This window comes from Nematolebias whitei, chromosome 11 (genome assembly GCF_014905685.2).
Source record: "Nematolebias whitei isolate Nwh7 chromosome 11, NemWhi1, whole genome shotgun sequence".
In the NCBI taxonomy this organism is placed as follows: Eukaryota; Metazoa; Chordata; class Actinopteri; order Cyprinodontiformes; family Rivulidae; genus Nematolebias; species Nematolebias whitei.
This window is the reverse complement of record NC_056508.1, coordinates 8167100-8179042: the sequence shown is the minus strand read 5'-3', so window position 1 is coordinate 8179042 and position 11943 is coordinate 8167100. Positions and strand designations below refer to the sequence as shown.

Below are 11943 nucleotides of genomic sequence, written 5' to 3'. Positions count from 1 at the left end.
AGTGAATTATTATCTGATCTGAACCAGATTTTTGGTGCATAATCCGTGGTCATGTCTAAACACATTGATGTTGTGGTTTAACATATGACTCAAGTGCACACCCTCTCATACTGATATGGGCGGATAGCGATTGCAAAGTTTAGGCATATGCGCACCCTGGTGGACATGTGCGGGAATGGCATGAGAGCTTTCGTGACTGCGACTGGGAGGCATTGCTGGAGCGCCCACGGTCACGACTGATGTCGAAAGTTCAGCGAATGTGCACTCCAGTCAAAGGGCGCGTGATGGGAGCGTGAGCGTTCGCGATGGAAACCGGGCGTAGTCACTGGAGCCCCGCGGTCGCCGTAAGGCCAGAGCTGCGCTTTGCTGCGAGTGCCTTCAATGCTGCTTGCAGCTTTAATTTGGATTGTTATTTTCAATCATTATAATGAAATCATGTGAAATATTACAATGTGAATAACATATTTCTCTGTTCTGTTTTCAGAAAGTGATTATTCCTTCAGAGACACCTGTGAAAATGTTCTTTGAGCTGGAAGCTGTTTGCTTCAGAGGGAAGTCACAATGTCTCTGAGAGTAGTCAAAATAATCCTGAGCAGAGAGTTGTTCTTTTGCACAAAGATAATTTGTGTGAAAAGCAGTTCGCCGTGGACCCCTGAACTGAGTGATTCATTTTGGACTCCCAATGCAGAGAGATCGTCTCTAGCCCCGAACCAGAAGGCGGTTCATCTTTGGACCCGATCCTAGAGGTCATGCCAAGGTCCACTCGTTCAACTCCTGAGCAGATAAACATGTCGCTCAAATTACAATTGTTAGAAGTAAATAACTGCAGAAGATGAAGCCTTTTCTCACTGCAAGACTCGTGTTCTTGGCTGAAGGTTGTGATGGAGGGCACCTTCTCATCAGATGTTGCCCTCATAGACCCAGAAAGCTGTCACAGTGACGGTCAGCTACCTTGGGCAGTTCCCGGCGAGTCCTCCTCATGGTGTATCCTGGTCTGATCCACCAGAGAACCCCAGAAAGACTAGTGACCTGGTTCCTTCAACACTGACCCAGTAAGGAGCAGAGCCTGGTGACATGATGCCTTGGTCTGGTTATGCTATTTTAAGCTGATGCAACTTGGTAAATCATTTCCTGGCTTGCAGTGATGATAAATGACTTTATATGATCAGATTAAATAACTTCTTTCAACCAAAATCCAAAGTAAACTATTTATTAAAATAGTCAAACTTAACACTTCAAAAAGACAACTTTCGTCTCTTCATTTAGATGAATATTCATTTGTTCTGGTATAGCACTCCCTGTAATTAACGGATTCAACTTCAGTGACTGATTCTGATTATTAAAGGGTAAATATATTAATGAAGTTGTTGTTGGTCAGTAAACTGACCAGCTGGTGCCCCACTTTAATGAATGAAAAAAAAAGGAGTGGAAAGGAGTGGAGGAAGTGTCAGCCTTCTTCCTCCATCTGTCACACCCTTCTTATTGCTACACAATTAAATGCTTCATTGTTCCAGTCATTTCTCCTCAGTCAGTTTCTGCTTCTTCATCCTGTTCTGTCAACATAGCACTTCTCACAATCTCATAAGCCTACATCTTTATATTCTGTTATTTTTTGTTGGGACTTCAGTCGAGCATTGTTGAGCTTTCATACCAGGTCTGGTTCTTCTTGTGCCTCCCTGGGACTTTTTCCTCTGCAGCCACGTCAGCTTTTCTTTTGTTATAACAAAAGTTCACTTTTTTTATTCAAGTGCTTCATGTTGGTCTGCTTTCCTAGTTCCATTCCTCTGAAACCATTACACAGAATAAAGAATATGTTTGTTTATCACAATCTGCAATTAAAGCATGAAGCAAGTTTTTTTTTATATTTATCATTTTCTAAGTAAATGTTGTCACTGTTACTGTGTTAATCACTCTCATTTTTATTTGTTTTAAGATACTGAACCCCTCATTGCCTCTGAGGTGTGTTACATTGGTGTATGAATGTGATCTAAAATCGTTGATTAGTTTCTACAGATTCAGATTATCTTTGCATAGATCTAGTAGAGTGCTGTATGAATTGATAAATGAGAGCACAGTTTGTGTTGCAAAGAGCTTTGAGTATCTTGATAAGATAGAAAGGTGCTATATAAGTACAGTCCACTTACCATTTACCTTTTTTATACTACTGTTGCAGTCTTGCCAATTCATTGCTTATGCTGTATTTATTTTTCTTTTATCCTATACTCTTTTATCCTTATCTATTTTATCCTAATCTCTTTTGTGTTTAATGTCTTTCAACTAAAATTGCATATTGTCATCATGTTAAAAAACAAACAAACAAACAAAGCACATCAGAGACTACTTCCTCAGATAGCTGAGGCGAGCTGGTCTTGAAAGCTCAGTCCTCACCTCCTTCTACAGGTGTGCAGTGGAGAGCATCATGTGCTCCAGCATCAACGTGTGGCATGGAGGCTGCACAGCTGCAGAAAGAACAGCTTCACAGAGAGTGGCGAAGGCTGCACAGAAGACTGTTGGAGCCAGTCTTCACACCATCACAGACATTTACACCTCTAGATGCAGGAAGAGAGCCACCTGCATCACGAAGGACCCCACTCACCCAGCACACACACTTTTTGACCTGCTCCCGTCAGGAAGGAGGTTGAGGAGCATTAAGTGTAGAACTACTAGACTGAGGAACAGCTTCTACCCTGAGGCTGTTAGACTCATGAATCTCTAACCAGAATAATCACTGTGAAAATTTCACATCATGTTGCTGCTGATTTGTTTCATGTTGCTGCTGATCTGTTTCAATGTTGCTGTGTTCATGTGTGCTCATCTGGTCACACAGACTCCTCCTACAACTGAGCCAACCTGGCTCTCATAAAGGTGGCTGCTTCTGTCATCCCTCCCCCGTTTTTCCTTCCTCCTGTTCTGCTCTCTGTCTGTCTGAAGTGCCTGGTTCACATCTCCCGAACATAAATTAAGAAGATTATGGATTTGGTATTGTGGGCATTCAAATCTATTGATAAGATTTTTTCATCAAAGCGACAAGGTCCTAGAGAACTGGTGTGTCCAGCTGAGACTCACGCTGTGGGGTACGTCATGGATTCATGGGGAGTGTGGCAGTTGATGTGCCTCTCAGTTTTGTCTCAGGAGGATGGTGAAGACGTTTACATATTTGGAATTATGATATCAGGAACTCTGCTTTTTGGCACCGGCGGGGCTCTGTTTTATCAACTTTTGAAGAAGACATCGGCAGCAGTTTCGGCCATGGAAAAGCTTCCGAGTCAGTGTGAAAGTTTGGTCCGTGCAGTAGGAACTTTAAATCATCTGGTTTACGAGCTTAACGGTAAGGTGGAGGCGATTTATGAGAATCGCAGGCCACCTGCGGCTTCTGGGACTCATCAGCGTGGTGGGTTTTACCTGGAAGGAGACTCGTAGCATGGATCAGTGGAAAGGAATCCCACAATTAGGCATTTTCGGAACCAGAATGGCCAGATGGACTCAAGGCTGGAAAAAGTAATCTCTGCCTGAAGAAAAACAAGAATCAAGCTTATCTAAATCTGACTCCCGACAGCCTCGGAGACGGGCCGACTATCAAATTTCTCCTGGGTCATGAGTAACCAAGCTCAAGATGAGAGTTCTGTGATGGAGTTAAATTCAAAGCAGTCTGCTCCTCAGATAAATAATGTTAAATTATTATTTTTAAATATGAATGTTTATATTGACTTATTTTTATATATGAATATTTCTATTCTGTGCCCTGAGACAACTTCTGTTGTGACTTGGTACTATATAAATAAACTTAACTGAATTGAATTAACTATAAAATATTTATCTTACACAACTAAAAAAATATATACATATATCTTGAAATATTTTAAATTTATTATTTCATTTTTATTTATTTTTTATGTCTTATTCAAGGTAATGTGGTGAGCGGTGAGTGGGGCTGCACCCTCTATTGGCCAGTCGCCACTGCTCCTCAGACTGATGAAGTCCTTTGGATGAAGAACAAAATATATCAACAACAACCACAAAAATAAACCATCCAGATAACTTGATTGACCTTTGTTGGATTTTTTTTACCGGCATTATTGAGCATGAACTTTGATGATTGCTTTAAATTTCTTAAAATTTGCATGAACTGCTCTAAAAATTTGGAGAATATGTAACACATCAGCAGTTCTCTTCAGTTGACTAGTTGTTAGCTCATCAGTCTTGTCAGATTTAAACTGAACTGAATTAAAAAAAAACAACTACAGCAGGTAAGATAGTGAGTGGTCATAACCTTTCTACTGAAGTATACTTTTAAATTACCGAATTATTCCTTTACAGCTAAAAGCGAACATCTTTAGGGTGCAAGAAGTTCTGCTCTCTGATGTAATGTGAAAACTGGATTGTATGTCAGCAAGTCATGGTGCGCTCAGACTGAAGGATCGCAGGACCGGGGGTCGGACCTGGAGCTGTTCATACCACCTGGGAGGGGATTAGGATGACTCACCTCATTACACTGAAACTCTGAGCCCCCTGGACTGAGCTGAGTTTGGGGAGTCTGTTAAGGTTAAACCTATTCGGAGTTTCCCTAAATCTGAAACGGAACAATTCTTCTTCAGCAACTCTGAAACCACAAATATTAAAACACATTAACATTCAATCTAACACTTATTGAGCTGGTGTTATATGGAGAACATTAGAAAAATATAGCTGTTTCTCGGAGACAGTTCATCTCTTGCCACACGTGCGTGCGTAAAGTGGAAGCCAGCGCGCGCGCCCGCTGCGGGAGCAGCTGCGTTCAGACGCGTGTCTCGGGGCGGGAGAGAGGATATGGACGATTTATCCACTGGTCCCGGTTTTTCTCACAAGAAGAGCTTCTCGTGTGGTCCTCCACTTCCCCCAACCACTGAGTCACACCTGGAAATGAGACATTCAGGTGCCGTCCAGATTTCTGTGCTTTCTGTTTGCCGGGAGACAAGAATTAGACAATAAGGATTTCTTTTTTGGTTGATGTTGCGGTGGGATATGGCTAATTTCTGGGTTCAATAGGAGCTCTTTTTACAGTCAGGCAGTGGGGAGCAGCGGGGGGAGGTGGGGGGTGGGGGGGGGAGAGACTTCTCTTCCAATCCGAGCTGTGAGAACAAGACAAGCGCCATGCTGCTGAAGTGTCTTGTGCTGATGCTCGGCTGGACTGTGATGTCCGAGCTCGTGCGAGCCCAGAACGACACGGAGCCTATCGTCCTGGAGGGGAAATGCCTCGTGGTGTGCGACTCAAACCCGGCCACGGACTGGAGGTCCTCATCCTCTCCGCTCGGCATCTCTGTGCGCGCGGCCAACTCCAAGGTGGCTTTCTCTGCGGTCCGGAGCAACAACCACGAGCCGTCAGAGATGAGCAACAAAACGAGAATAATCTACTTTGATCAGGTCAGAAACAGTTTAATTACATTATAAAAGCTTTAAACTACTTTTTTTTTAGTTCACTTTCAATTAATCTGAACAGAACAGGTTTGTTACTTAAATTTAATTAAAGGATTTGTAATGAACCTTGATAGTTTCCCTGCAGGACATTCAGGTCTCAGAGTTTAGTTCATGACGCGCGCGGGCTGTTCATTCTGTTCACGCACGCAGACTTTTCCCATCAGGCCGGAGAGTGACCAGATCAACATGATCATCCTGCATTGCCACACGCACACGCGCATCACGTTCGCCCCAGGCTACCACGTACGCGCGCTCTCCAAAAGCTCACCTATAAACCAAAAGTGCAGAAAGCAGCGCAAACAGCTTAGGTTCGTCGTTCGTCGGCGGGCAGCGCAAATAGTTTCAAGTTAAGTCAAGTCAAGTCAGATTTATTTATAGAGCACATTTAAAACAGAAACTGTTACCAAAGTGCTTAACAAAAATATCACATCATCAAATAAAAAGCAGCAAGATATATTTACAGCACATGGAATAAAAATATAAAACCAAAAACAATTAGAAACAATGAAATACTAAATCAGATCACGTTGTGTCAAAAGTCAAGGAAATAATAACAAAAAGCATAAACTCAGTCAGAAACAATGAAATACTAAATCAGTTCTGATGACCTTGTGTTAAATAGGAATAATAACAAAATCATAAACAGAATCAGTATCTATGAAAAACTAGATCTAAATCCAATCACCCTGTGTTAAATGTCAATGAGTATAGATGTGTTTTTAGGAGAGATTTAAAAGCAGAGACTGAGGTGGCCTGTCGAATGTTGATGGGCAGATTGTTCCAAAGTTTAGGGCCCACGACTGAAAATGCTCGATCTCCTCTGAGCTTCAGCCTGGTTTTTGGTACGGCCAAAAGCAGCTGGTCTGATGATCTCAAAGCCCGAGAAGGAGCATAAGAATGAAGAAGGTCAGAGAGATATGATGGTGCAAGGCCGTTAATGCACTTGCATGTCAGCAGGAGAATTTTAAAATCAACTCTGACACGTACAGGAAGCCAGTGAAGAGAGGACAGAACCAGAGTAATGTGCTTGAACCTGCGAGTTCCTGTTAGTAGCCGAGCTGCAGCATTTTGTACGAGCTGGAGACGTGAAAGTGAAGCCTGACTAACTCCAACATAAAGTGAGCTACAGTAGTCCAGCCGGGTTGTAATAAATGCATGGACTAGTTTTTCAAGGTCAGATCTGGACAGAACGGACTTAAGCTTTGCTATTTGCCTTAGCTGAAGGAAGCTTTTTTGTAGAACAGAGTTGATCTGTTTATTAAACTTAAAGTCCGAGTCTAAGACTACCCCGAGATTGGTAACTGGCTGCTTTAGATGAGGCTGAAGGGAGTGCAGGTTTACAGGATCAGTGACAGTGGCAGAGCTTGGGTTAAACACAATGACCTCAGTCTTCTGATCATTAAAACTCAAGAAGTTTGCAGCCATCCAAGTCTTGATGTCATCAAGACATTTTAGCAAAGGGTGGATGGAGCAGGAACTGTTGGTTTTAAAGGCAGATAGATCTGAGAATCATCGGCGTAACAGTGAAACGAAATACGATGTTTCCTCAGGATTTCAGTCCCACATCGTGATCTTTAGGCATTTCTGTAAACGATCTGACTGGTGTGGAATATTTTGTTTCTGTTGCCATGGCAAAATATATGTTGTTTGGATTAAAAATCCAGATTGAAGCTGAACATGTGCTGACAGACTGGAAGAGGCAGGAGGATGCTTGACCTTTTTCTTTAAGTTCTGAAGCTGTCATGTGACTGCACGCTGGAAAAAGCTTTTAGTGACATAAGGCAGAGTCGAGTGGTTTGCAGAAGATGACAGACATATTCAGGTTAGATCAGTTATGGCAAGCAAAAATATAACATTTATTTATTTATCAAGTCGACAGTTCCTGGTTGACAAAACTAAAGTTTCTGATTCATTTCAGTTGGAGGGGAAATCTCTTTATGACCAAAAGTGGATTTTAATATAAGAGAAAAATCTGATAGAACCATTAGTCTTGTTTGAAGTCCATTGAGAGGAAGCCTTAAAGGAAATGTTTGATGAAGTGTGTCACTCTCAGTTTGTGTCTGATCCAGAAGGGAGACTGCAGCAGATTCTTCACAGCTGATTTCCCCTTTTAATATTGCAAATCCCTTTTGAAATTAAAGCCTGTGGTTGAATACTGAATAAATAAACGCCTTTGTGTTGTTTTGTTTTTATCCACAGGTGCTTGTGAATATAGGAAACTACTTCACGTTTGAATCGGTTTTTTTGTCCCCAAGAAAAGGAGTCTACAGTTTTAACTTTCATGTAATCAAAGTGTACCAGAGCCAAACCATACAGGTAATATTTCTGTTTATTTTTCACAGTACTCTCAGTTCTGAGGTTTAACCATTTCTGTTGCACTGAAGCTCACTTTTGGGACATTCAAATTATCAAGGTGCAGGCTGGTAGCAAACTGAATACTACCACTCAATAATAATAATAATAATAATAATAATAATAATAATAATAAAAAATTATTATTATTATTTAAAAGATGTAAACTTAGTTTTGATTTCAAAATAAAGTACAATTGACAGGAGTGGGTTTTAGGATTCGTGCACGACAAAACAAACCAGGAATGGTTAAAAAGATTTATTAATAAATTGCCACTGGTGGAGGTCTGGTTCCATGCCCAGGCCCGATCTTCACAGTTGAGAGCAAAGTGTAGTCTTTCTGCAGGTTCTGAAGAATGACGTCAAGAACTGTGAGTTGGCAGCAGCAGAGAATGAGTACAGAGTGCAACTTTGGGGGAAATTCAGAGAGAAGGTCCAGTGGAACAGGCTTGGGTCAAGAACCGTTGGTCAGAGATCAAAATCCAAATCTAGAGAATAATCCAGGAGACGTAGTCAAAATAATCAGAAGCTGGGTCAGTGCCGTGGTCAGATTTCAGAGTCCAGAACAGGCAAGGGCAAGGCAAGATGAAGAATCCAGAAGACAAGCATGGGGTGAGAACATGAAAGGCAGGCAAGGCTTTTGCATGGATGCAGGACATTTACTCACTCAAGGTTTTCAATAATCTGAGTAATGTGGCTGTGGTGTTTATATACAGGTGACAACAGGAGAGCTGCATGAGGGCTGATTGTGGTGACTCAGCTGAGTGGGCGTGGTTACATGAGCAGATTGGTGCAGGTTGACAGGAGCTGAGATGAAACAAACATGAACAGGGAACTATGGCAGGCAGAGCAGAAAACGTGACAACAATCCCAATTCCAGAAATTTTGTTGAAATTGCAAATAAAAACAAAATGCTATGATTTACAAATCCATAAACCCATATTTCATTCACAATAAAACATTGTAAACGCATTAAATGTTGAAATTAAGAAATGGTAATGTTTTTGAATAAAAAGTTTTAATTTTATGGCAGTGACACAAAACGTTGGGCCAGGGCCATGTTTCCCCCACCATGAAACATATACTCTTCTTTTAACAACTGGACAAGAGGAGACTAGTTATGGAGTTTTGGAGCACAATGTTGTCCCATTCCTGTCTAAGGGAGAATTCTAGCTGCTCAACAGTCCTGGGTCTTCATCTTGTTGTTTTCAGTTAGTGAGATATCTGGACTGTAGTCTGCCCAGTTCAGCACCAGAACACTTCAACTATTCAAAGCCCTGCTGTTGTGGTGCAGATTGTGGTTTAACATTGACTTTGTGAAATATACAAGGCCTTACCTGAAAAAGACATTGTCTGGATAGGAACATACGCTGTCTAAAAGCTGGATATTCTTTCAATTCAATTCAGTTCAGTTTATTTATATTAGGGATGGGGCTGAGCCAATCTAGTATTGGCCTCCGATACCACCATAATTTACGTATCGGATTTTTCCGAACTAACCTGCAGAGATATCCGTTCCATGATGCATGTCTGCATAGGCGTTGCAACCATTATATATGAAGGGAACAAGTCACCCCCACATTAAAAAAAAACTTTCATTTGGACCCCCGCACTTTTACTATGAAACATTAGTTCAGGTGGCGCAGTTTCTTTCTTCGTGAACAAATCTATTCCACTTGATTAATAGGAGAATATTCAAACCACTAAAACTCCACTCCAGGTTTTCCTGGTTACTTCCAACTCTAAACACAGCAGCCTGTTGCCACGGTCACAATATACGGTGGTTACAGAATATGGTATAATACCTGCAGTGTTTCTGTGCTCTCCTCCTGCCTCGGCAGAAAATGCGCGCACATGTGGAGGAGATGGAGACACCTTTGCGTTACTCGCTCGCCAGTTTAGCGAGCTTTGTGCGGGCAGATGTTGACTCGGGGGTTGATCATAAACATATATACATGGTTAGGAGGATGTTTGAGAGGAGTTACGTCTATAGCATGTTAGCTTAGCAGACACTGTGACGCTGTAAGATGCTGCAGGTTTTTTTTTTTTTTTTTTGATGGCCTCCCTTCTCCCCTTACAGCCATCCTCTCCACACCATTATTATGAAATATTTATTATAGTGACATTCTAGTGTAGGTTTTTTTTTTTTTTTTTTTAATAGGATAGAAAGAAAGAAAAGACAAAGTAAGACTCCAAAATATAAGAAATATATACAAATAGAGCACACGTCAAAACACCCGGCCACTGTCTGTTCACCTGCAAAGAACATGACAAAACACAGCAACAAAATACATATGTATAAAGAACTTAAAATATTCATGGCTTTGCAGTAAGTTTCCATAAATATATATACCCATACCTACGCCTATATACATACATACATACATACATACACATGAATATACACTCACATACATATCTATATATCTACATATAAAGCCTACATAAACATCCCTGCTTCTATTTGTGTGTGGTTGTGAGCATGCATAAGTGTATAAGGCTTCTCTAATAGAACATTTATTAGTAACTGTGAAGCAGCAGAGACCCGACCCCCAAGACCAAAGGCAGACGAAAAAGGGGGGACCAGAGCCCAAGACCCCAGGAGGGACCCCGACCGCGGAGCCCCCAGAGCCACCCACACAGGACGAACCACTCACCCACCCCCCAGAAGGGACCACAGGGGAGAACCGGAAGATCCCCACCAGCAACCACATACAGTGACCCCCCGGGGCCAACAGCGACAAACTCATAGGCCTCCGTCGGCACCCGCCGCACCGATGTAGGTCCAGGTCCAGGCACCGAGGCCCGGGCACCGAGGACTCACACCACCCAGGCCAAGGCCTGACAGGGCCAGAGGACCCGAGCCCCACCAGGCAGACACCAGGCCGAGCCGACACACGCCCAAGCGCCCAGCCCCCGATACCAAGGGCCCCAAGCGCGCCGGCAGGCAAGGGCACACCCCACCAGGGGGCCGCGCGATAGGGGCGCGATGCCAAGCACCCCCAGTTGTATCAAAGAGGGGGCAGTCCGAGTCTCGGCCTAACAAATACCCATTCATACACATACACAATCACACTATCCCAACCTCAATCTCACATTCATTCACTCAAAGACATACAATAACGATACATTTCATTCTTATTCCCGATACACACTCTATACCCCCCAGGTCCAAGACATGTACACGCCCTCTACAGGGGGCAGCCCATGCCCAAACCCAGGAGGTAAACCCAGTCATTCTTGAGCGGAGAAGAGCCAATACCCCAGACCCGGCCCAGGCCATGCCCCGCCGACAGGACACCCCCCCACCATGAAGAGGACACGCCACCGACCACCCCCACACACCGCCAACAACCAAGCACGCACCCCCAGCCGACCGCCCGCCAGGCCCCGGCAGCCACCCCGGCCAGCGGGCCAACCATGGCACCCAAGAGCCAAGCTCAGGGGGTCCAAACAACCCCAGGGAGAGCACAGCGCCAGCACCGCCCATGGCAACCCCCAGACCCTGAACCCCCACATAGTCCTGGTCAACACCCGACGGCCTGCCCTTCTCCCGGACCCCACCCCCGGAATGGCAGTCAGGGAACTAGGTGGGTAGGAAGAGGAGAAATAAATAAATAAATAAATAAATAAATAAAAATAAGACCCCGACACATACACCCCCACCCCTAGATGTGCTGTTGATGTGTGTTGTTGTATAGTGCCATTAAAAAGGAAAGAAGAAGGAGCAAAGGCTGGCATGGTGCCAGTTTCCCCTCCACCCCAACTCTATCCAAACCCTAGTGTCTAAATGCAACCGTTGTAAGTGAGCACAGGCACAGGGGGTGAGAGTAAGGTCATCCCACCACCCATAGCCATGTGCCCACCTCAAATTCCTATATATGAATGTCATGAGGATGTTATGAATGAATGTCTAAGGTGTACAATAAAATTGAGTCCCAGGTGGCTATGGTCAACAAAGATGTAAAATTGTTGCAGCACACCCGAGCCCAAACAACCCTAAATGTATGGAATTGAAATGAAGAGGGTGGAGGTGCATGGTGAGGGATGGGGAGAAATAACTGTGAGAGCAAATGCTCCCACAGGGGGTCAGCTCCCCCACTGACCCAACAGCCCCCCCCCCCCCCCCCCCCCCCCC

General features: G+C 43.6%; 1 protein-coding gene across 1 annotated transcript in view; it reads left to right on the top strand.

The window, feature by feature from the left end:
* Nucleotides 1-5130: 5130 nt before the first annotated feature.
* The window catches only part of cbln4 (cerebellin 4 precursor), a 41189-nt gene continuing 34376 nt past the window's right edge, over nt 5131-11943 (top strand). The window contains exons 1-2 of the mRNA XM_037683886.1: nt 5131-5400; nt 7654-7770. Coding sequence (XP_037539814.1) covers nt 5131-5400; nt 7654-7770 — 387 coding nt within the window. The remainder of the gene's footprint in view (nt 5401-7653; nt 7771-11943) is intronic.